Genomic DNA, 26,664 nt, shown 5'->3' with positions numbered 1-26,664 from the left:
CCCACCCCACACCCAGCATCAGTCTGTTCAGTACCAGGACCGAACCCACACTCAACCTCAGTCTGTCCAGACCCGGGACCCACCCCACACCCAGCCTCAGTCTCTTCAGACTCAGGACCGAACCCACACCCAGCCTCAGTCTGTCCAGACCCGGGACCAAACCCACACTCAGCCTCAGTCTGTCCAGACCCGGGACCAAACCCACACTCAGCCTCAGTCTGTCCAGACCCAGGACCAAACCCACACTCAGCCTCAGTCTGTCCAGACCCGGGACCCACCCCACATTCAGCCTCAGTCTGTCCAGACCCGGGACCCATCACACACCCAGCCTCAGTCTGTCCAGACTCAGGACCGAACCCACACCCAGGACTCACCCCACACCCAGCCTCAATCTGTCCAGATCCGGGACTCGTCCCACACCCAGTCTCAGTCTGTTCAGACCCAGGACTCACCCCACACTCGGGACCCACCCCACACCCACTCTGCAAACAGTTGAAATTTGCATGTTTCTTCTATCACCTTTCTAGATCATAAAGGGTGTGGTATGAATTTCTGAAAATATCAGCTTCCTCTTTTTTTCTATAAAACCGTTAACTGAGTTTTGATTTCCCAGCTAGAGTGTGTATATTTATTACGAAATATACTAAAAAAGAATGACTTACAGGGTTTTTCCACAAGAAAAAAAGAATGTTTATTGTGGTGATAAGTAAAGATTTACTGTTTGTAAAACTTTGCCAAAGAAATATAAGCAAAATGCTATGATATATGAAAATTTTGTATCACCCATTATGTTGTGTATTTAAATTAATAAAAGCAAAATCAAAACTAAGTAAAGAAGAAATACAACAATGTAGCAAATATACAATTCTAAAGACTTAGCATGCATGGACTAATGTAATTTAGATGACTTTTCAAAAATCTATTTGCAAAAATTTACGCATTGCTATTACTGTGTTTTTCTAGAGAGCTGTGTATACAGCATCTAAATATGCTAAGTGTGCATGAAACTCCACTTCCATTGTCAACTAAAGATATTTCAAAGTAGATCTGATATATAGGTATATTGCCAAAGATATGTCCTCTGTAGGGATGACAGAACATCTGGATAATTTTTCTCTTAGCTAAATAATAACACAGGTATTAAGAACACAAATTTGCAATCTCAGCTCACATGGTAATCCCTAATATTATATCTTTATGAGTGTTCTACTACTACAATCAGATTGTCAAGGATTCTATGACCATTTTTGACTGTTTTGTTTTTTTAATCCACATTCATTCTTCTCACTTCATACATCAGTACTGCATTTACACTATATTTCCTCCCTTTCCCAGTCCTCTCATGTCCCTGCCACGCCTGATCAAATTGTGACTTCTTTAATTATTGTGAAACACACAGTTATAGATCCAAACGCACATATAATGTGAATGTATATGTGTATATAGACATATATATGTTCTACTCAGTTCATAGTGAGGGTTTCTCATTTAGATCTGGCACTTCAAGTCAGATACTTATATAGTTGTTTATCTGCTAGGGCATATAAGAGAGTGACTAGTATAGATGTCTTCAATTTTCACCAGAGCACTCTTCACTCTCTTTCTTTCTTTCTTTCTTTCTTTCTTTCTTTCTTTCTTTCTTTCTTTCTTTCTTTCCTTCCTTCCTTCCTTCCTTCCTTCCTTCTTTGTGCAGAATATATACTTTTTGTTTGTTTGCTTGTTTGTCTGTTTGTTTGAGGCAGAAATTCTCTGTGTTGCCCTGGAACTTGCTCTGTAGACCAGGTTGGTTTCAAATTCACAGAGATTATCCTGTCTCTGCTTCCTGAGTGCTGGGATTAGAGACGTGTATCACCACCGCCTGGAAAGATATATGGTTTTTGTTCCTGATTTGATTTTCCACATCAGAGAATATTATTTACTCATTTGTATGTATATTGTAATCAACATATAATTACATTATTTTTTCCTTCTCTCCTCCTAACCCCTCGAATGTTCCCTCTCTCTAATCCTCTTGCTGCTCCCTCATTCTATCTCTAATTCATGGTCTCTTTTTCTTTGATAATTGTTTTTGTAACAATATAGCATAAATACATAAACATAATGTGTCAACTCCATTTAGTGTTGCTTGTGTGTATATGATTTCAGAGTTGACTGCTTAGTATTGGATAACCAATTAGAGACTCATCCCTTGGGGGAAAATAATTCTCCCTCTGTAGTCAGTCATGAGTTGCTAGCAAGAACTTTGTTATGGGTGGTGGATTGAGTGCCCTTTCCCAATTTGTGCTGGAGTGCTGACAGGCTTGATCTCATGCAGGTCTTCAGCAGGCACTCTTAGCTCTTATGAGCTCATGAGTGCTACAGCCTGGCCATGTCTAGAAGACTCTATTTTGCCTCAGTCCTTCAAGACTTCTGGCCCTCATAGTCTCCTGCTCCTACTTGCACGGTGTTTCCTGAGCCTTGGTGGAAAGGAGTGTGATACAGGTGTTCTATTTATGACTGAGACATTTGTTTTCTGCACTTTGACCAGTTGGGAGCCTCCATAGTAATCACCATCCACTGCACAAAGATGGGGAGAGCGTAATAGAAGAGATGTGATTCAAAAGCAGAATAGGAGCTACTGAGGGAGAAAACGAGGGAAGGGGAGGATCAGGGAAAGGGAGGGGAGTGGGGAGAAAGATGAATAGGAGCCAAGTATGTACGAAAGCGCCACAACAAAGCCTATTACCTTGTCTGCTAACTGTTAAAATGCATAAAATAAACCTTTGAGTCACAGTATGTGACAGCCAGTGCACGAGCTATTTTACCTGCATTCTACCAAAAAATTACTACAGGTGAGTGGGTTAGGTTCTTAGTTATCTCCTGAAGAAATGTGAGCTACAGGAAGATTTTTGCTGTATTTCTGGGGTTTTCAGGGTAGAAGTGAGAAAGAGGGGGCTCTCAAGATGAAAACTCTTGGTGTGATGTACCAGAAATCCCCCATTGTATCCCATTTTTCTATATTTCCTAGCTTTTTAGATTAGATTGTTTTCTTTAATAGCACATGTGAATGTAGTAGGTGGCACATGGATGCAAGGCTTTCTAACTTAAGTTTGTTCTGCAATCAAGAATAAAACATGTTAACTGCATACCTAATAAATATGCCTAGTCATATCCTGACATACCTGACACCAGATAGGAGTTTAATTAGGTCTCTTCCTGCTTAGCAGGAAGAGGAGGGAGGGGGGATAAAATCAGTTAAGTCTTATCCGTATGTCTGGACAGACACTCACTTGGACATGAGATACATTGATTGTGCTATTCTGTGGAACATTTTTTAGTGGCTTACAAAAGAAGTAGGTAAAAAAGAAAAAGCAAAAATGTTTTTGCACTTCTTTAAGGAAAAAAATACACCCTCAATCTTGTTTCTTTCTTTAAAAACAAAAAACCAAAGTTAGACGGTCAAGAAAAACATTAGACAAAGTAGTAGAACTATTTAGTCAGTGTGAAAATACCATGTGATTAAAATCATCTCACCCGTTGACTTTTTTTTTTTTTGATTTTTGAGACAGGGTTTCTCTGTAGCTTTTGGTTCCTGTCCTGAAACTAGCTCTTGTAGTCCAGACTGGCCTCGAACTCACAGAGATCCGCCTGCCTCTGCCTCCCGAATGCTGGGATTAAAGGCGTGCGCCACCACCGCCCGGCTTACCCGTTGACTTTTAAACCTACTTTGCTCCTTTAAATCACTTTTAGATTATCTAAAGTATGAACAATGTTCAAATGATATTTAGCTAGTAAATGGATGGTTTATTTATTCCATTCTGATAATCTTATGAAGAGTCAGTGGAATGATTTGCCAAATTCCTGAGGAAACCTGAGAATGTCATTAGAAATTTACACATACACAAACATGCATGCACACACACTCATGCATGCATGCACAAGTATGGCATTGACATCAGAGCTGGAGTCTTGTGCTTCCCTATGTATGGTTCTTGAGTAAAAAATCAATGCAGATTTCCTGGTACATTTTTCTCTTGGTGAGCTGGTGGTACCAAATCTTCTTACAGTGATATAGGATATGTTGTTTCTTTCGTGGGAGGACTTGACGGCATAATTATTACGACCTGTAAAGTCAATAATATAAATGTTGTTATATTTTTACAGACCCTCAGGGATTCCTTTCTTTACTCTCATATTGCCACCAGCACATCAATCTGATGGACTTCTAAGGTGCCACTTAGATCAGGCTATATCTAGGACGTCACTTAGATCAGGCTATACCTAGAACACACATTCCGTTGTAGAATTTTACCCTCCTGGCTGCTGTTGAGTCTTAGAGTTGAACAGTATGAGGTGTGTGTGAATGAGAGTACCCATGAGTTTACCTAGAGTGCTGTTTCATAGAAAATACAGAGCTCTTTTCCCAAACTAATTTGCTAGGGCTGGTGGCAGCAGGATACACAAATCATGACTTAGTTGTCATAAGTAAAACACTATGATAATTGGACTGTCCCAGAGTGGCAGGAAGCACTCTGAAAGCATGAACCATTCTCATCCTTGTTCTGAAAAGTCATGTGACATAGAGTTTGACAGGAATAGCTGAAGATCCTGGAGATTATTAGCCTTGCATTGTATGACATGTCCCATAGCAACTCTGGACTCAGAGCATTGGAGGCAACACTTCTCAGATTTACTAGTATTCTAGAGTTCACAAGAAGTACTGATTTCCATTTGGTAAGCACTAAGGTCTGAAAGGCTTGAAGGAATTCACCTATCCCAAAATGCTTCATCACTTGGTGAAACCACAAAAACTTCAGTGATACCCAATAAACTTCCAACTCTAGAGCCTTTAATTACAAAATTACAAACCCATGATAAGCTTTTCTGTGAAGTAGTCCAATGCTCTTCTTTAGGTTGAGCCTGTGGTGTTAATGTGGTGTTTCCTGGGAGCTCCCAGAAAGAGCAACAGAAGGATATAGATGAACACTTAGTGATCTCATCATTTTATTATCACTTTATTATTGGCTGTGAGTCCTGTCCATCACTGGTTCCATAGGCAATGAAACTATAGCAGTTGTGGGATTTTACTAGCTATTAGCCCACTCTAGAGCCCTCAATACTTAAAGAACACAATGATCATACTCTTGTCCTTGCCTACTTCTGTCTCCATTCCCATTCCCCACTCTGTGAGATCATCTTTCTGAACAGAAGCCAGAAGGCTCTGCTGTAAGTATTAGGGTAAGACAATGCCCAAGTGGGTACAGTGACAGAGAGGTCTTGTCCTCAGTGTTTCTCTATAGCCAGGGAAGGCTGCTATGATAAGAGAGTGGAGGAAATCTGGTACCCTCTGTGGACTTCTAAGATGTGAACTGTTCTCTGGTCTGGACTCTAAGGGGGTGTCACTTGCAAGAAAAAGAGTGGTAAGACTTTATTACTTTGACCATAATAAAAACAAAAATCCTGGATGTTTCTCGGTGATCCTCTCCTTGTGAGTAGATGAGACATGAGAACAGAATAGCATAGCATTCCTGTGAGCAGGCCATAGGTCAGTTGACTTTGAGTCAATTGGCAATATTCTAGATGAATCTGTTCAACTTGTGTAAACCAGAAGAACTCAAAACATCAGTTCTTCTGGTATCTTCAAAGAAGTGTCCTAATTTCTGTACTAAAGATGATATGAATTGTGCCACATGACACATAAGATAAGATTGAAGCTTTTACTGGTTCCACAGATGATCCAACTGCACAAACATGATCTTGTGAATCGTTGAACAGAGTATGAGAAGCTATACTCATATTTCACCCATGGGAGCTAAGAGGTGATGAGTGAGAACTGTGCTCAGTTTCTGGGTTTGTGTGACTTATTACAGAGTGACAGAAAACATGGAAAGACATGCTCAAATGAAAACCAAAACTTACCCCACCAGGGTTATAACACATCACTCTGCATCCAAAGGCAGAGAGAGAGACACCAATGCAGAACTCCAGCGCACTTAGAATGACTAACACAATATCCAGACCCTGTCAACAAATCATAATACAACCATGTGAGGAGTGGGAGTCACACATTCCAAACACTTCTATGTAACACAAGAGGGCCTGCTAGTTGGGGTTTCTGTCCCGCCTGGTACCCCACAGCTGGCAAGCCCCAAAGCAAATCACACAGAGATCTCTATAAGTTATAAAGCTGATTGGCCCATTAGCTCAGGCTACTTATTAGCTCTTGTAGCTTATATTAACCCATTATTTTGATCTATTTTTGCCATATGGTTTGGTACCTTTTTCAGCTAGCAGGTCACATCCTACTTCCTTGGTGGTCTGTGCAGGACTGGGAGGAATCAACTTCCTCCTTCCCAGAATTCTCCTGTTCTCATTGCATCATTTCTACTTCCTGACTGGTTTTCTTGCCTATACTTCCTGTCTACTTCCTGTCAGCATTTATTTAAAACATGACTGACAATTCTCCTGCACCACTACACTGAAAGAGTGGAGGCATTGGCCAAGAGGTTAGGAACATGGCTCCTGGTACAGCCTGACTCTTAGCCAGTTCTAAATGTTGCATATTCTGTCATTTTTTAAGCACATATATTAGTTTAAACACTACGAAACTATGGCCTGTCAAGGACACGTGTAACTGATTCTTGTGAATTTCATGTGGTACAATCCAGTTATTTCACACAGTAGATCTCTACCTGTTCTTCTCTTACAAAGAACTTGCTTTATCTGGCTTCTTGGTTTATAATTCAATGTGTCATAATGTATCCCCTCCCCCCCAAGAAGATGAGAGCTTCTTGAACTAAGAGAGCTATTTCTTAACTATCCTAGTACTCATCCTGATATCTTTCATAAACTGTGTGCTCCAGAGACTTGGGAGATGGCTTAGCTGTTAAAACACTTTCTATGCACACATGATGACCAGAGGCCAGACCCAGAGCACCACACAAATGCCGGTTGGGCATGATGGCTTGCATTCAATCCATACATGCATTCAGGGGAACCTTGAAACAAAATGCATAGCTAGATGAGTTGAATCTTGAGAGCTGTGGGTTAAAGTGAGAGATCCTGCCTCAAAGTGCAGAGCTATCAAGAAAGACACCTAAGGATGACCTTTAGCCTACAAACAGATGCCCGCACACACACACACACACACACACACACACACACACACACACGGATGCATGCAGAGACACTCGTGAGAACATGCACACATATTTTCAAGCACAGCACACAAAACACAAACATGGGAAAAGTGTGTGTGTGCTTCAAGGTCTGTGAAATAATGTCACTGGTTCCCAGATACGAACATACTGGACACTTCAAGCTGAATAAGGCCCTTCCTAATAGAGGTCCTCTGACATAAGATGAAGTAGGAATAACAAAAAGACTCACACAATTCAAAAGACTTTGTGAACTTAACAAAGAGAGGGCTGATTGAGATGAATGAATGATTCCATCATATACAGTGAAGAGAGCAGCTTCAGAGCTCACAGCAAACACAAAGCTCTTTTAAGCCTGAAGCATTGTGTGAGGTCACAGGCCCCATGGGCAAGAAAGCTGCCTGACACAGCTTTCAGTTCTACAGCTGTGCTCCTATCATTGCACCCTGGATGGCTACGAGGTAACAGGCCTTCAGAAATACCAAGCAAGGTTCTTAATGAGGAAACTACACAGAATAGGTAAATTACAGGCATGAAATTCCAGAACTTACCTTTGCCAAGTTCTGAGTGACTTTGGAATGTGAGATATAACTCTCATTCCTAAATAAAGGCTTGATCTATTTCTTCATGGCTTCTAACCTCTCAAGGTAAGTCTACAGTTGAGGAGTGTTACTCTTGGTTTTGTTGAGTCAGTTTGCCCCAGCCTTGCCCCAACCATAATTCCTTGAAAACAGAAACCACTCACCATTAAAATGGATATGGTCATGTGACAGCTTTCTGAATAGTCTCTATACGAACAGTAATATAAATGGTAAGAATAAATGCTTGGGCTCAGTGAGTGGATTATGATCCCCGTGAAGGCAAGCACAGAGCTGGTGATGTTCAAGCCTAGGCTACTTCGAACCTAGAAAGGAGTAAAATTGATTAATCCGATATTCTTCAATATCCTCAAGTCTATCTCCACCCATCACCTCAAACTCTTCAATTATCCCCTTATATATTTCATCCTCTTTGTTTTGACTAACTCAGAAATATCCCAATTTGTCTCTACCATTGTTTGCAACTCAAAGCTCTTCTCAAAACAAAATGTGAATGTCATTTCCACAATTAAATCTTTCATATTATCCCTATAGATACATGACACATATTCCAAATTTCTCCTATTGGGAATTTCAAAACTATTATACTTTTAAAATAAATTTATTTATTTATCTTGATGTGTGTGCCTGTAGGGCTCACAGAACTTTTGGGAGCTAGCTCTCTCCTCCCTCCATGTTGGGGTAGGATGTCTTTTCTCATTTCTGAAGCTGCAGAGCCCAGCTGGCCTCCTGTGTGTCCTGAGGCTCAAACTCAGGTTGTCGGGATTGACATCTTCACCTGCTGAGTCATCTCCCTTGACTTTCCATTATACTCCAGCAGCAGCAGGAGCTCTCTATGTGCTGGTCTCTTACCATTACCGGCTACAAGATTCCCTGACTTCTTCTGCTTGGATAAATGCTGCTGGCCTCTTATCACCCTGCTCCCTTTGCACATCTCCTTCTCTACTTCCTGCAGTTCTTTTCTAGTATTGAAAGTATATCAGCTTTTTATAAGAAGCCAGAAAAGTCTGCGTGATTTGGTAAGGATGTAGCATGGTTGGTAAACACTAACAGTCCCAGCTAGGGGCCATGCCGGGGCACAGATTTGGAAATGTCATACTAAACATGTGTCTCTTTTGAGTAAGGATAATGTAAATATTGTCCTAGACAGTGTCAAGTTTGTTGAGATCTTGGTTTGGGGCTTTTCTCTTGGCTTTGTGACAGATATCCTGGCATGTTTCATTTTATACTTGTCTGTTCCTGAGAAATAACTCATTGTGAATTTGTTTTATTCAAATCTTTTCTGGAAACAATTAAAACACACATTTCAATCAAACAGTCAATAAATGCTATGTCACTCAAGTGCTTAGTGCTTTGGTCATGAATGTAGATAGCAAAGTTCAAGGTAGATTTAATTCATCATCCTTGACTTTTCTTCTCCTGAATTCTCCACATCTGCACCAAGATTCTCTCTGAAAATCACTGCCACTCGTGTCAGGACTGAGGTGAAATACAAACTTCCTTCCTTTGTTTCTTAGAGGTTAAGATTACTTTTTTTTTACATCCTGGCAGAACAGATACTTGAATTATATCCCTCCTCTTTTGACACCAATAACACACACATACACACACATACACACACACACACACACACATGTACATACACAAAAAAACCTCACCAAGCCTTTTGTAGTTCTTCTTCCTGCTACAATTGAGAATGAGCCTGAAATAATAAACTAGAAATAAGAGATAAAATCCAGGTTAAATAAAATACTTTATGCATTATTGGAAATTACAACATATTGACACCTATTCCTAAATTTGATAATATATGTGAAACAGATTGACTATCTTAAAAGAACCACAAAAGTTAAGGAAGTTTCCCCCTTTTCAACTATAAACACATACACACACACACACACACTCACACACACACACACACACACACACACACACATACCCTAAAATTGCTATTAAGACTCTTTTAGAGCTCTGGGACATAAATTTCTAAAGTGAATTATTGTTTACAATGGAGGCAAAATTTAGGGATTTATTAAATCAAGGAAGAACCTAAATGTTATTCTCATTTAAAATAGCTACTTTAATCCAGTTGGCTTGGTCTGTCATCTAGCCAAAGGAACACCTCTCAGGAGTCTAGACTCAACTTGAATCATGCTAAAGAGGGAGATGAAAGAGCTATCCCTTTAATGACATACTGTGCTTTTCCTTCCCAGAATCCTGACCCTTCAGGTGCTCTTCCTAGGGACCAGCATATAGTTCAGCTAGGTCTGTCCACCTGTCTGTGTCCTGACTTAGAAAAGACTTAACCATTACTTTTTTTTTTTAATTTGGTACATTGAGCTTCATTGCTTTTTCTCTAAACCATCCCTCCCCAGGTGGCTGCTTGGCATTACATGGCTGACACTCATGCTAACTTAACTTGAGCGGCATGGCTTGTTATTGCCTCCTCTGTTTTCCTCTCAGCAACTTCTGGGATCTACAGCTTGCCTTTCCTGGGGTTATTCTTCTAAACTGCTAAAATCGTCCTTGAGTTTCAAAAATATAATGCAGAATAGTTACTAAATACTATAAACAAAAAGGTGGCAGAGGGAAAAACTAACTGTTTTGGGGATGATGACGAGCCTATTTTGGGCTCATTGGGTTCTTTCAACTTGGCAAGTGTTTCAGTTTGCCTGAAATGGCCATTGTCAACACATTTGGACTCACCTACTTTCACTTTTTTTCTCAGAATTGCAGAAATAGTAGATAGGACAGGATTCCATGGGTTGTTGGCCAAGGAGCCCACAGAAGCTTCCAAAGTAATGCAAGGCTATAGTCATTGCTTTTGATACCCACCAGAATTAAACAGTAAGAGTCTATTGTCAAAGACACCACACATTATAGATGCAATGTTAGAGTAAACAATCTGTTAAAGTTCTCATCCCTGATCATAGAAACTTCTTTCCCCAGTGCAGAACAGTCAAGGAAAGTATTTGAACTGACCAACATGCTGAGAACAAGTGACTGTTTAATGCTGGGTTCCCAAAATGGACAACTATGTGATATACATACATGCGCACATGAACACACATATAGAGACAGAGAAAGAGTCAAAGACACAGACGGGGAGGGAGCAAGCAAGAGCCCAGTGAACACCACAGAAGACTGAATGGAAGGACTGCAGGAGCTAATGGATGGGAAGGAATGTGATGGGGATAGTCTTCTGGATAGAGCATAGACATTGCAACCATGAACACATGGAAGCTGTGAAATCCTACACAGGCCCTAGAAAGAAGGAAGAAAGGGAGGGAGGAAGAACGAGACAGAGGACATAGGTGGGAGGAAGAATAATTAGGGGATGGTGGTTGGTAGTGATGGGAGAGGAAGGAGAGACAGTAGTCAGAGGGCAGATATAAGTATAGTATATACAACATACAAATATTTTATCAACTATTTTTAAAAATAATTAAAAGAAATAAATAAAAAGAAATAAGAGCCCGATAATAAATTAATAAATAAACCCAGAATCTTAAAAACAGTCTTATGTTAGACCCATTTATAACATAAGATATCCAACCTACCATGAGAGACCCCCAAACTGGGTACCCTATGTACACTGAAACAGGGGGCATTTCACTGGATGTCACAGTGGCACTTATCATCATAATTCCTATGGTGAGGTTCATGAGGGCAATCACAATCTGCACAACCTAGATGCAACAGTAAAGAAATAAGAACAGATCACTTACCATAAATATGTGCCCATGTCACCACCCATACAATCACTAAGTTACTCTCACTCTTCATCTTTGATACATTAAGATGAAGTTCTAGATAATCTTCTCTTGGTTTACTTTGTCCATGGAGCTGTGGACATAATAACTTACCAAAATTGCCCCAGAGAAAGTCCATCACTATGCTAGTAATTTTAAAGCTAGAAGGAACGTTCCAAAGCCTTTTCCAAGATGCATTTTCTAATACTCAAGATGCCACTTCCACAGCTGCTCTCCTTAGTCATGTGCTCAGACAAGAGTCACCCAGGAATTAGTAAATAATTACTTTAAGAAGAAGATGTAACTTGAAGAAGCATAGCTAGTGATGATGTGAAGAAAAAGAAGAGTAAATAGAGCATTGTCTTAAGATCTGGGACCATGGGGAAAATATTAATAAAGAGTCCTGAAAATGGAGGAATACAGGCCTGGAGTGTTGGCTCAGCAGGTAAGTGTACACACTGCTCTTGCAGAGAACCAGAGTTCTGTTCCCAGCACCTATATCTGAAGGCTTGTAACTTTCAGTAACTCTAGTTCATGGGAACATAATGTTCTCTTCTGAATTCCACAAGCAACACACACACACACTTACACTTACAAAACAAATAAATCCATTTTAAAAGTATGGGTATTATATTACAAATATACTAGGATACAAAAGAAATGGAATATTATAAAAACTTGAAAGATTCAAGAAAGAAAATATTTTCATAATACATGTGCTTTTATAAGATGACAGATCTAATGTTAACTACCTAAGTGTTCATATTTGCAAACTCAAGAAACAAAAATGAATCAAAAAGGAAAAATGAATTTTAGAATGGAAATCAGGCATTTGATAGAATTCACTTCAGATATATTCTGCATTCACCTTTTTCTAGTTTAGAATTAATGTGGGAATGCTGTGAATACCATTGGTTAATAAAAGACTGTCTTGGGCTTGCACAGGGAATAGAGGTAGGCAGGGAAAAGTAAACTGAATGCTGGGAGGAAGAAGGTAGTGTCAGAGAGAAGCCATGGAGCCTCCCGCCCCTCAGAGCTGGATGGAACTTTACCCAGTAAGCCACAGCCATGTGGTGATACACAAATTACTAGAAATGGGTTAAATTTAGACGTAAGAGTTAGCCAATAAGAAGCTAGAGCTAATGGGCCAAGGAATGATTTAATTAATACAATTTTTGTATGATTATTTCAGAGCACAGCAGCGGGGAACCAATAAGTGGCCTATTACAACATAGAATATTACCAATTTTTAATTTATTTTATCTGATGACATCAGCCCCTTTATATTTTCTAGGATTTTTGTTTTGTTTGGTTTTGAGTTTTGGCAAACAGTGTTTTCAAAGAGCTTTTACTTCATCTGTATTACCTACTTTACAGACTTGGGAAGTAATGATAAAAGACCAATGAACTAAGACAAAATCTATAGTTATGTTTTTCACTGAAGAGATACAATAAATCTGTTATCTGTTAACCAGACTAGATAAGAAAAAAAAAAGATTGAGATCACCCATTAGTAACATCAGGCCATATGTGTAAGTCAGATGACCCTGCTTAAACAGAATGGGTACCAGAAGACACAACCCTGAGAAGCGGATTGGACTGGTAAGATGGGAGATGGAATTGAAAGGAAAAGGGGAAGGGGAAATAGTGGGAAAGAGTTTTGTATAAAACTGTTAAATAACAAAATAATCAAGAGATGCCCAATCATACTGCAAAAGCATTTGTTCAGCTATGTTCATAGCAGCATTATTTGCAATAGCCAGAACCTGGAAACAACCTAGGTGCCCCTCAATGGAAGAATGGATAAAGAAAGTGTGGCACATATACACATTAGAGTACTACTCAGCAGTAAAAAACAATGACATCCTGAATTTTGCATGCAAATGGATGGAAATAGAAAACACTATCCTGTGTGAAATAGCTTAGACCCAACAAGATAAATATGGTATGTACTCACTCATTAGTGGATTCTAGCCATAAACAAAGGACATTGAGCCTATAGTTCGTGATCCTAGAGAAGCTATATAATAAGGTGAACCCAAAGGAAAACAGATATAGATCCTCCTGGAAATTGGAAGCAGACAAAATCGCTGGGCAAAAGTTGGGATCCTGGGGGTGGGGGGGGGGGGGGTAAGGGGAGGGGGAGAGAAGGGAGAAGGGGAGTATTGGAGAGATCTTGGGGAGTGGGATGGTTGAGATGTAGAAAGGGCAGATATGGGAGCAGGGAAGAAGATATCTTAATTAAGGGAGCCATTTTAGGGTTGGCAAGAGACTTGGCTCTAGTGGGGTTCCCAGGTGTCCAAGGGGATGTCTCCAGCTAGGTCCTTGGGCAGTAGAGGAGAGGGTGCCTGAACTGACCTTGTCCCATAGCCACACTGATGAATATTTTGAATATCACCATAGAACCTCTGTCAGACAATGGATGGAGATAGAGACAGAGACCCACATTGGAGCACTGGACTGAGCTCCCAAGGTCCAGTTAAAGAGCAGAAAGAGGGAGAAGATGAGCAAGGAAGTCAGGATCGCAAGGGGTTCGTCCACCCACTGAGATGGTGTGACTGATCTAATGGGAGCTCACCAAGGCCAGCTGGACTGGGACTGAACGAGCATGTGATCAAACCGGACTCTCTGAATGTGGCTGACAACAGAGGCTGACTGAGAAGCCAACAATAATGGCACTGGGATTTGATTCTACTGCATGTACTGGCTTTGTGGGATCCTAGTTTGTTTGGATGCTCACCTTCCTAGGCCTGGATGGAGGGGGGAGGACCTTGGACTTTCCACAGGGCAGGGTACCCTGCCTTCTCTTAGGACTGGAGGGTGAGCAGGGAGGGTGAGTGGGGAAGTGGGAGGGCAATGGGAGGAGGGAAGGAGGTGGAAATTCTGAATGGTATTATTTATAAAGCAAAAAATAAAATAAAATGTTTGAATTAAAAAAATAAAATAAAAATGCGGGGGTGGGATTGTTGAAGGATTGTTATTACAGAATCAATTGATATGAAAAAGAAAAATTGTCTTCCCCAGGGAGGAATACACTAATTGGTTATCTAATACCAAATGGTCAACCCTGAGAACATACATGTAAACATTCAGATTGAGCAGCTTATGTATTAGGAACATATATTTATATACATACATATATGTAACAACAATCAATGAAAAAGAGGTCATGAATTTGGAAAAGAGCAAGGAGGGGTATATGGGAGGGTTTGGAGGGGGAAAGGGAAGGAGAACGATGTAATTATAATCTTAAAAAATAAAGGAAACATGAAAATGGCTAAAATTTATCATATAAATGTATAAAGATGTCAAATGACCAAAAATACAGACTCACAAACTTAAGTATTATTATTTGGTATTTGTCAAGTGTAAATCTGACAAAGTATATAGACAAATCTTTACAGAAAATTGTAAATCTCTGATGACCTAAGTTATCAAACAGTGAGAATGTTAATGGATAATAAGACAATATCATAAAAAAAGCAATAACAATTCTCCTCATACAAATTTAATGAAACTCAAAACTCCAGTAATTTGTGTTAAAGGTCTCTAAAACCGGTACTCAGTATGGGCTCCTATACAGTGAGTTCCAGGTCAGCATGGGCTCCTACACAGTGAGTTCCAGGTTAGCATGGGGCCCATGGCAGTTGTGGAGCCACAGGAACTCTCAGCACTTCTGTTTGAAGTACTCAAGATGGCACAATCACATGCAGGGTGAGCAATCAGGCATCTCCTTTGGAAACCAAGTTTTGCAAAATGCCAGGGTTCAGATTAAGTTAGTAACACAGAGGTTCAGCCACAGGAAGCTCACCCCCCATGGCAATGAGAGGAAGTGGAAAGTTTAAAGGCAAGTGTGGTGGCTAGATTTACGTCATCTTGACACAAACTATAGATATCAGAGAGAAGAAAACCTCAATTGAGGGCACATGCCTTTAATCCCAGCACTCGGGAGGGAGGCAGAGGCAAGTGGATCTTTGTGAGTTCAAGGCCAACCTGGTCTACAAGAGCTAGTTCCAGGACAAGCTCCAAAGCGACAGAGAAACTCTGTCTCAAAAAACCAAAACGAAGGAAGGAAGGAAGGAAGGAAGGAAGGAAGGAAGGAAGGAAGGAAGGAAGGAAGGAAGGAAGGAAGGAAGCCTTAACTGAGGAAATGCCTCCATAAAATCAGATTGTAGGCAAACCTGCAGAGCATTTTCTTAATTAGTGATTGATGGGGGAGGTCCCAGATCATTGTGGTGGTGCCATCCCTGGGATGGATATACTGTGTTCTATAAGAAAGCAGGCTAAGCAAGCTATGGGGAACAAGCCAGTAAGTAGCACTCCTCCATGGCCTCTGCATCAGCTCCTACCTTTGGGTTCCTGCCCTGTTTGTGTTGCTGTCCTGGCTTCCTTTAGTGATAGACTACATTGTGGAAGTGTAAAGCCAAATAAACCTCCCCAACTTGCTTTTTGGTCATGGTGCTTTGCTGCGGCAATAGAAACCCTGGCTAGGACAGCAACAAGGACATTAGTGCTGGAACTATGGATTGAATATGAAATGTTTCCCACAAGCTTGTGTGTTGAATTCCCCAGATTGGGAGTGTACTGTTGTGGGAAGTTCTGGAATTTTATAGGGGAGGCTTACTTGGAAAAGTGGCTCACTCACTGGTGGGTGGTCTAATTGATTGAGGGTAGAAATCCTCCTTTGCACTTACCTGTGTCTCTGTAATATTCTTGTACACCATTAGGCAAACAAGCTCTTCTGTCATATGCTCCTGCTGCCATGGTGTTTGAGTCAAGCAGGTGGAGTGTCACAACCATGGACTGAGGCTCAGGAACCATTATCAAAGCAAATCTTTTACCCTTGACGTTGCTTTTTCTAATGACACATACCATCGTGATGCAAAAATCATGCCCAAAATTGATACCAGAGAAGTGATTAAACCTGGCCATGGTAGTACTTTCCCTTTGGAACTGGCTTATAGGAGAAATTTGGAAAAGTTTTGAAAGCCTAAATCACTATGTACAGCAAGCTTAACTGATGGTTCTGATAGGAACGTAGAAGCCACATGTGCTATATGTTGGGGGGGGGGAATGTATCTACAATTTCTCTATGTTCTAAGATTTTGAACAAGCCTAGATACAAAAGCAATAGGGTAATTAACTTGGCATAGAAAAGACAACATACATTCAGAATATGACATGGGTATTGCTTGCTGACTTTTGGACAGATTTACAATGAGAATATAAGTTAATGAAATATAATGTTATTTTTTGAGAAGCTAAGTTCTACAAATTAAACACCAATAACTCCATTTGATGCATTAAAAGGCTAGCAGGACACGGTGGTTGGTATCACATTGATCATCTGAGGGTTTACAGCACAGCTGTTCCCTCAAAATCACATACCCCAAGGATTTTGGGTTCTCCCTTTAAGAACTTCTCTGTCATCCTTTTCCACGCATGTGAATTCACATTTAAAGACTGTTGTCCCAGCTGCTGAGCATCATAGGCAGCTCCCGATGCAGTCTGTCCTATTCCTTGTATGGTTATCATGGTGGCAGAAACAGTACTAGAAGAAGAAATGTAACTTACGGTGACTTCCTGGAAACCATGAACAGCAAGTCTAAATACAATATGACACATATATACCAAATGGGTCAAATATGCCAGGACATAAAAATTAAGAAAATTCCATGCTACCATTCTAGTTAATGTCATATTAATGCACACTCTGTTTTCTATATTGGTTATGAATACCTGTGAATTCTTGCATTTATATTCCTCATAATTATTATTACTTAATTTATGCCAGGATATCTCCATCTAATATTTTCAGTAAAGTTAGTCCATAGTCAGAGGCTTTTTCCTTTTTTAGGTTGTGTTTGTCTGGGGAAATCATTTTACTTTTCCTATATTCTGAAAGATACATAGTCAGGTGCTCTTTCTTTCAGCACTTTGAGTATATCAACTTAGTGTCTCCTGGACCACAGCGTAATTTGCTGGAAAACAAAAATCCACTGCAAAATCATGACTGATCATGATTCCCTTGTATGTGAGATGTTTTTCTCTTGATGGTTTGAGAGTTCTCTTGTCTCTGATTTTGTCTACAATTTCATTATAGTAGGAGAAAATACAGTTGGAACCCTTGTGCTTATAGGACCTAGATTTTCACATCTTCCCTCCTGGTTCTCACCAACTGTTTTACTAAATAAACCTTCCATTCTTACTTTTTAAAATAATTTCTCCTTCTAGTTTTATCATAAGAAAATTTATTTGTTATTGATATCCTACCAGCATCTTAGGGTCTTTTCACACTTTTCAAATTCCTTTCTTACTTTTTTTTTCTGCTATAGAAAATTTCAAAAGAATCATTTTTTAAGGTCTCAGATTTTTTTAAAAATTTCTGCTCAATGTAGTCTGCTGTTTTTATTGTATCTTAATTCTATTTATTGAAGTATTCAAACTTTGTTTTTCGTGATATGACTCTTTGTCAAACATTTTATTCTTATCACGAATTTCCTTGTTGCATTGAATTGTGTATTTTACTGAATTCATTGGGATAATATGGTATTGTAGGGCCATATAATATAGGCCCACATTTCTATATTGTATGGTGGCCAGAATTTCAAGCCACAATTTTTACCTGCCACACAGAAGTTGGTCACCTAGCCTTTACAAACAAACTGATGCCATCCAAAACAAAGAGTCGGGATATACTAGTGTTGTTCTGCTTCTTCTTTGTAATTTGGGAGGTCACCTAGGAAAGCGGCACTGATTCAGTCTACATGACAGAGCATGTGTACAGAGCAGGAAGATAGATAGGAAGATGTGACAAAATGGACATAGAAAGGTGTGGACATGACCATAGTCATTCTCCCCACTACCTAGGAAACAGAATGCTAATGAATTTCTCTTTCAGCTTATGTTTTGGTATAAAAGCTGTGTGGAGAATAAACGTGAGGAATTTTCAGGATTTCATGAGGGATCCCTGAAAACTCCCTCTCGATAAAGTCATGTGAGTTGTATCTTTATTCCCACACCTCCCCTCTGGTTTCATAAATAATTTAGGTCTGGGCTGGCCCTGGACCATAACATAGTGACGCCCAATGTGGGGCTGATTGGTGAACCTCAACATGGTATGAATTCATTGTTAAGCAATTCATGTATTTCTAGTCCTGGAGAGTCTGTTATTGAAGAATAAATGTATGCTCTTGGCGGATTCATATTTTCTTGATTCTCAGTTTCTCTAACATCCTTACATTTGTGTCTGTGTATCTGGTGGAGGCTGTTGGAACTGTGGGGTTGTGAAGTGGTGTCTTATTATATATTATTGAATAGGGATATTTCAGCCTATCTATAAACTTTATCATTTCCTGAGCAGAACACAAAGTCTAAATTTGTAAAAGTTAGAATAGTCTAAAATCTAACATACAGCATTGGGGGTTTTTTGCTTATGAAAATTTAACTTCTGTGGCATTAATTTAAATCCTAATAAAACTCAGACAACTTCACTCATATGCATGCAATCATTCGTGCACATGCACACAATTTGCATACTCACACTTTGAAATATGCTAGTTTCACTTGCTTCAGGTTGATTTTGGAAACCACTGTATTTGCAGTGTCCCCAAAAATAAAGTAACAAGAGACAGAGGTATCAAGAACCCTAAAAGTGCTGTGGCAATCTATATACATGTCCTTCCTTCATGGAATGCCCAGCAATTAACTCAGTCAACCATGTTAGAAAACTGATTTTTTTATGTTCAATAAATCATTTTTCCCAAATCCACATTTCTTCTACTTTAGCAGAGAAATTTGTCATCCTATATGATAACTTCTAAGCATTCCCTTGAGTCAATTTGATCCTTGTAAATTTAATCTTACCCCACTTAATAACCACATTGGTCATTCTAAAATACAAAAATTTAATTTAATTTCTTATAAAGAGAAACTCATATTTTATCCCCCTTCCTTTTTTTTCTGCTTTTTCAAGATAGAGTTTCTCTGTGTAGCATCTTTGGTTGCCCTAGAACTCACTCTGTAGACCAGGCTGGCCTCAACCTCAGAGATTTGTCTGCCTCTGCCTCTGCCTCCCAAGTGATGGGATTAAAGGTGTGTGCCACATTTTAACCCCAACCTGTATTTTTAACATTATTTTTATTTTTTCCCTTTTTGATTTTTGGAGGCTCAAATATACTGGATATATTTCAGTTTTCCTCCATCAACAATTTTATGCCTGCACAGTCAGCCACCTTGCAGTATTTTTCTCCCACATCCCCTTTCTGCTCTACCACAACAAAAGTCCCTTCTCATTTCTTCTTATGCACTGATAGTATCACGTGTGCCCTGCTTTCCTTCAGGGACAACGCCCCGCCACACATGAGTTACTCAGACAACAAGAGCATGTTTGAAAACTCTGTGTGACTTTCTTCATAAACAACAGAAGACAAAGGTGCTGTGAAAGCAACAGATATTTCTTTTCAGCCCAATTTAATGTGTACTTTGGTTTATTTGTTTTGGGTAATTATTTTTGTGCTTATTATTCCAGACATATGTTCGGAGGTAATAAAAAATGAACTATCCAACTGTAACCAGTAAAGCCTAAGCAGGTCTAGGGAGAGAGCTCCGTTCATAACATGCTTGCCTGGCAAGCAGGAGAACCTTCACTTGATCCCCAGCATCCACACTCAAAAGTTAAAATGCCATGTGACATGGGTTTGTAATCTCTGTGCTGGGAAGGCAGAGACAAGATGATCATGGGGCTTGCTGACCTACTAGCCTACTTTAATTGGCAAGTTCCAGACCAGAACAAAACCCTGTATCAAGAAAACAATTATACATACCAGAGAAATGATGCCCAAGGTTGATTGCTGACTTCCATATTTATGCATACACACATTCACCTGCATACACATCATCAATCATACGCACGTGCATGCACACACATGTCCACACACACTAAATAAATACTGTAGTGCCCATTTGCTTCAGGTTGATTTTGGAAATCACTGTATTTGAAGCCAAGCCATTGAGCAGCGCAGTACTAGTCTCCTATGATCTTTGCAGTAGTTGCCACCTCTTTCTGGTGTTCTCTAAGGAGCTAATAGCTGCTCTCGGGTAAATATTGCCAATTCTTTGCTTCCCCAGATTTTAGAGGAATGCTGCCTTTTACTACCTTTCCAGTTTTTGATGAGAGATTTTTTTTAACCCTAATAATTCATTATAAGATTAGTTATTTGGAAAACCTAAAATGACACGACCATAGACGCTTAACCTTCAGTATATTTTCTTTACATTTCCAAAGCCCAGCACGTTGGACAACTTCAGGCAAGAGCTGCTGTGTATCAGCAAAGCAGAGCCCTCCAGAGTCACCCGCATATGTTATATATCTAAACAGATCCCCTATGTAAGTCTGTGTGAGCAAGCCATAAGAAGATGGCCTGATTGATAACAGTGACCATCTTCCTTGAGCTGCCAAAAATCAGTCTTTGTTTCTTGCTCTAACATCTTCCAAGCCCTGACCTTTTCAAGTGTCTGACAATGCACTTAGGCATAGCAAACAGCCCTGGGGAGTCTTCTGAGTTTTTGGCTTCCTTTCTAGTTAGACTAAAAGCTTCTCCAGGACAGACTCTGTATCAACAGTGCCCCCTATCGTGTTTCCATAATTCTCTGGTAAAACGGGTCATGTTCTGGATATTTGAGGTTGATGTTAGCTGTCTAAGTAAATTCATGCCACTGGTCCCTACATTCATACCACAAAAATATACTTTTTGACACAAGATAAATACATTTCTCAAAGACAAAAAAAAATGTATGTTTGTGACCTAGAGCTCAGTGCTCCAACTTTCATATAAAACAAAGAATATTACGTGGACTTAAGGGTAGTTCTCCAGGCTAGGGAGAGATATGCCAATGTTTTACATTATCTATGACATTTATGAGATTTTTGGTAAATATAGTGTCTTTCTTTTTTTTCTTTTTTTATTGAGAAAAGGAGAAAAAAAAACAAGTTTCCACCCCCTCCCAGCCTCCCATTTCCCTCCCCCTCCTCCCACCCTTCTCCCCCTCCTCCCACTCTTCTCCCCCTCTCCCCACTCCTTTCCCCCTCCCTCTCCAGTCCAAAGAGCAGTCAGGGGGAGGACCTAGGACTTAACACAGGGCAGGGAACCCTGTCTTTATTTTTTTATCCATGGTACAGAGATGAAGAAATACAGGCAGCCCCAGTCCTAATAACACCAAACTCCTTGTGGATAAGAACCAAAACTAGTCATGCTTCCTCACTTTTAAATGAACATCTCTCTCATCAGTCAGAATGATCTAGAAGGAATCGTAAAGAATGTGGTCTAAAGGGCCAGCCTCTCCTAGGACAAAATTATACAATAGCATGGAGATTCAACAGGATGTCTGAACCTAGATGGTTCTTTGTACAAGACAGCGGTGGTAATGTGGGAAGGTGACCGGGGCTGGGACAGTCCTGGACTAAGATTCAGTAAGTGTGGGATGTAGTTCAAGCTCATTGGAAGTTTCTAGTCATTATCTCCTTCTGGGTATGCTCCATCTCATCTGAGAAAAAGTTTCATTCAGTTTCCTCTGACCCTTCACCAGTAACCACATGCTCGATTCTCAAGGCCTCTTCCAGTTCTCAATTTCCTATGGGAAGCTTAAGTTTATGGCCATGAGTGCCCCATGCATGAATTGTGCCAAAGATTAGTGGGGACGTGCATCAGGCCACAGTCTATCTCAAGACTGGGCTAAGAATGTTCGACTTGGGTCTTGACTTTCTCCTACACCATCCCCACCACATCCTGCATGTGGCAGGCAGTTTCTTAACTGATGAACTGCAAAAATAACTCATATGAGAAAAGAACAAACGTGGTAGAAGAAGGGACATTCAGAATGCATGAAGTGGTCAGAGGCAAAAGAACTGCTTTCTATTTTTAAGAACAAAAGCAGCTAAAATCTCATACAGAACCCACTCTTGGCTTGTAGTAGGCCTTTATTTTTTTCTTGCCCCCCCCCAGCATTGCAGCACAGATTGCTCCTCAAATGCCCCCAAAGTACATGTCAAAGTGCACTCTTTCCTCTTTTCATCCAGAACAGCGGCTTCTGCCATAGAACAGGACCTCTTTTTGGTTTGTTTATTTCCTTATTCTACTCCTAAGTGTCCTAGAACATGACATGGAAAACCATCCGCACAAAAGGCTGTGGGAGGCAAGTGTGCACTTACCTTTCTTCTCAGCTGGAAAGTCTGCTGTGTGTCAGACAAAGAGCAGTCTCTAGGCTCGTGCCTCGGGTTCAGATGTGATGACTTGCCCGCAACCCATGTGCCTTAAGTTCAGTCCTTTTTCTAAATCCTAAAGGTTTCTGAGGAGGATCTCTAACAAATTCAACTAGTTCCCCTTTTATTAGCAGAAGTATCCACTGGCTCTGCTTCCTTGATATGTGCGTGCTGTTTTTTTGAAATACCCTGAAAAAAAGTGTCTGTCACAATCTTTCGGATGAAAACGACAGCACAGCAGTGTTTGTACTAAACAGGCCACAGTTATCACCCATTTCAGACAAGGCTAGGGTGAATGCCTGTTACGCAGGAGTCTGAGACTGAAGGACTGTGACTTGTAGCCAGCCTGAGCCTCACAAAAAGAGCCTCTCTCAAAATAGCAAAAACTACCAAATGCCTGTTTATGACAGTGTCACATATTTTCATGTCATTTTCTTTTCCTAGAAAGCTATCTAAGCATACTTTTCATGTGGGATTTTTTTTAATGAAATTCCACTGTTTGGGACTCACTATAAATGTCTGTCAAGTGGCAGTATTGGTTGCAAAGAAATAAAAAACACTTTGCAATTATTAAGTAAATAATCCCTTTTCTAAGCCAAAGAAACATTTATGACAAATTCAGTTGCAATAATTTACTACATGATCTTGTCATCCTCCAGAATCTAGGATTGCCTACTGACAAAATAATCCTCCACTTAATGTAAGAAGTATTAGTCTGTTTTCCATTACTGCAACAAAATATTTGGTGTTGTATACTTTATATAACAAATGCATTTCCTTCTCTCACAGTTTTGGAGTCTCAGAAGCATAGGCTTGGCACTTGCTGCTTTTAGTTAGGGCTCTCTGTGTACAACACAACAAGAAAGATGGGGTTAAATGGTGGAAAAGTGGCTCAGAGGTGACAATCACCCAAAAAGATAATGATCTGTTGCCTCACCTCTAGGCCACACCTCATAAAACTTCCGCTCCCTCCACACTTCACCACTGAAGATCACAGTTTCAGCTCATGAAACCTCTGAAAGGCAGATGTATCCAAATCACAGCAGAAAGAGAGGAAAGAGGTTGCCAATATTCACTCATTCAAAAATTTCTTAAAGACCATTTTCCATGTGTTAGCAATGTGCCGTGGATAAGATGGCGTAGAAGGATATAAATAAACTTTGCATCTGGGGAGTTTATTAGCTACCAGAAAATTCAGACAAATCAACACACAGATAAGCTTGTTAAAATCCTGGCTTATCAGGTCTCCACAAGATAATGTAGAGCAGAGTCCTCATAGGACGCCAGCCTTGGAAATACGGAGGAGTCTTTCCAGAGGCAACAACATCCAGAAGGTGTTGAGTGAGAGAGATAACCAGATGTAAGAGAGTTGGGGATGGAGGGAAATCTTGTGTACTGATTCAGTAGCCATTCTTTCAAACTTTAACTGAGCAAAACTCTCACCAACAGATGGACTGGAGAGACTCTGGTGATTCTCTGGTTCCAGGGCTAGTGGAGCTGGAGAGCAAGCTCGGTGTGGCTTCTTCAGTTGTGATGAATGTTATCCATGGCTGAGGATACCTCCATAGTTAAGGCTCTAGAAGTTACTGGCAAGGTTTGGGGCAGGGGGACAAAGGTTTCCTTAGGAGCAGTGGTTGGACGGATATTCTATTCTCATTTTCTCCACACTGGTGAGAATAAGCTGTAATGGCCTCTCTAAGGGATGAACCAGATCCAACCCAGATGCAGTCACAGCAGGAGCAGAATTCAAAGCAGGTATTCTCAGAGTCCAGTGGGTCCTGGACCTTGGGCTTAGTGACATGTAAAACTCTATTTAGTACTAGAGTCATTAGGGTTAGAGCCCACGTGGTCTTAATAAGCTAGACACACGATTGATTTTCAGTGGGCCAATTAAAGACACAACTAATAGTAAAAACTTGGGGAAGGAGATTTATTCCATGTAGCTGCATTGAGAAAACAAGAGGTCCGATGAGCTCCCCTGCCACTAAGTGCTTTGTCAGGGTCTCCACATGAGATCTAAGTTGAAATAAAGGAAAACACATATTTAAGCAGTCCCGGCCCAGGTGTGTGGTTCCTGCCCTGACTCCTCGCTCTGATTCCATTCTCTCCTGCAAGGTGATTTGACAAGTTGCCCGAGTTGAAAGCTATCTCTTTCCAGGAGACAGACTCCTCTTCTGCTTGTGCCAGGGCTTCACTTCTTCTTTTGACCAGCAGAAAATTCATGGGAAATTTTTCAATTCTGAGGACCACTATTTCAAATGTCCAACTGCCAAGGAAAGAGCACAGGTGTCTCTTTAAAACATTTTCCTTTCCTTCAGGACTGTCGTGCTTTCACCTGAAACTGGGGCATATGTTCAGTCTCTTATCATGGTGGCCATCAACCACACACAAAGTTAGGATCTGTGGTTCTGAAGCATGCTGGAAGCTCAGAAAACAGTTTAACTATAATTATGACTCTGGAAGCAGGATCAAAATATTTACATGGCTCTGGAAAAGTAGAAGGTTGAGCTCAGCGCATCCAGATGCAATTGCAATTTGGATCTGGAGCCATGAAGACTCAATAGCAACATATTAGGATGTTGCAGCATTCAGTGGTGATTCTTGTCCTACGGTGGGACAAGGCAAGGATCCAAGACCTATGATACACAGGAATCCAATTTTTAAGATAGGTATGACACCATTATGGCGTTGTTCAAGAAAACAAGAGATTCAGCAATATGTCTGCTTACTACTACAGCCAAAGTGCAGCTATTCCCGTTATAGCAAGGCAAGGTGTGCTGGCTGTTTGCTGTTGGAGAATATTATTTTAAGAACCATGTGGGTTCTTTTTTCTGCTACTGCTGAATCAGGAAGGCCTCTCTTAAAGGAGCTGCAGCATGCCGCCAGCAAGTGGAGCCCATGCAAAAAATCAATCAATCAATCATGGCTAAACTTTGTTTTTTAGTGTCTAGAATTCTTTTCCAAGCTCTCTCAGGTGTTTTATAGATTTACCTAGCACATGTTGAAACACCAATTTGTTGTAAGAGGCTGGTTGAAACACCAATTTGTTGTAAGAGGCTGCTTGTTTGTTTCCTGGCTGCCCAGACACCTGAAATAACCACATAAAAAACCATATTACTTAAATCACTACTTGGCCAATCACTATAACATGTTCCTAGACAGCTCTTACATACTAAATTACCCCATTTCTATTACTTTATATTTACCACAAGGTTCATGGCCTACCAGCAAAGTTCCAGTGTGTCTGTCTCTGGCAGTGGCTACATGCTATCTCTTGACTCTGCCTTCTTTCTCCCAGCATTCAGATTAGTTTTCTCTGCCTACCTCTGTTCAGCTCTGCTATAGGCTCAAACCAGCTTTACTTATTCATTACTGGTAATCACAGCAAACAGAGGGGAATCCTACATCATAAGATGATCCTACTTTCCTGAGGAATAGTCCCTTGCCTGGAAATTGATCTCAATTCAGGGTGTTAGGCCTCTACCCAGGCCAGAGATTGCATTTCTCTTGACTAGAAGGAAAGAGTGTGCCCTTAATGGGCCTTCACTATAACACAGCAATGAGCATATTTTTAGCTAGCCCTATAGTTCTCCAGTAGGAGAAGGCTCTTAGAGGTGCTACTGCTTGACACAACCATGGCCATTTCCCAAGTAGTCAAGGCACTATGTCTATTCATGCACCGGGAGGGACAGATAGCTGTTTTTTTTTTCACATAACTAATAATTTTATTTATTGCTTGATAATTTCATACATACATATATGTTTTAGTTACACCTACCCATATTCCCTCCCTCTTAATTCCTCCTCTATCCCCCCGACTCTTCCTACCAACTGCGTATGTTCTTTTTCATTAAGACTGATTTTTATTATATCACATTTCCTAATGAAATTTACATGTTTCATCTAAAGTATTTTCT

The 26,664-nt window shown here is 40.3% G+C and overlaps 2 protein-coding genes across 2 annotated transcripts in view; both read right to left on the bottom strand.

The window, feature by feature from the left end:
- The window catches only part of LOC101997525 (membrane-spanning 4-domains subfamily A member 4D-like), a 9,730-nt gene extending 9,282 nt beyond the window's left edge, over positions 1–448 (bottom strand). The window contains exon 1 of the mRNA XM_013354634.1: positions 375–448. The gene's annotated coding sequence lies outside the window, so the exon portion shown is untranslated. The remainder of the gene's footprint in view (positions 1–374) is intronic.
- Positions 449–3,767: 3,319 nt separating this feature from the next.
- LOC101987748 (membrane-spanning 4-domains subfamily A member 4A-like) lies at positions 3,768–22,918 on the bottom strand. Its single transcript, XM_005369666.3, has 7 exons — positions 22,697–22,918; positions 16,876–17,038; positions 11,296–11,424; positions 9,394–9,450; positions 7,882–8,040; positions 5,899–6,000; positions 3,768–4,103 (listed from the first exon to the last, which is right to left on the bottom strand). Exons 2-7 carry the CDS (start codon positions 17,020–17,022, stop codon positions 4,041–4,043), a joined length of 657 nt encoding a protein of 218 aa, XP_005369723.1. The 5' UTR covers positions 17,023–17,038; positions 22,697–22,918; the 3' UTR covers positions 3,768–4,040.
- Between the last annotated feature and the right edge of the window lie 3,746 nt (positions 22,919–26,664).

This window comes from Microtus ochrogaster, unplaced genomic scaffold, assembly GCF_000317375.1.
Source record: "Microtus ochrogaster isolate Prairie Vole_2 unplaced genomic scaffold, MicOch1.0 UNK56, whole genome shotgun sequence".
NCBI classification, from domain to species: Eukaryota; Metazoa; Chordata; class Mammalia; order Rodentia; family Cricetidae; genus Microtus; species Microtus ochrogaster.
The sequence above is the reverse complement of the archived record's forward strand: the minus strand, read 5'-3'. Positions and strand labels throughout refer to the sequence as shown.

Bases quoted from the DNA above. Each gene is read 5' to 3' on its own strand.
- LOC101987748 (XM_005369666.3), bottom strand. From the start codon at position 17,022: ATGATAACCATACAAGGAATAGGACAGACTGCATCGGGAGCTGCCTAT. The intron at 8,041-9,393 runs GTGAGGTTTTTT...ACTCCTTTCTAG, and splicing joins GAAGAACTACAAAAGGCTTG to GTTCGAAGTAGCCTAGGCTT. The intron at 4,104-5,898 runs GTAAGTTTTGGT...TTGACTTTACAG, and splicing joins TGTGTTATAACCCTGGTGGG to GTCGTAATAATTATGCCGTC.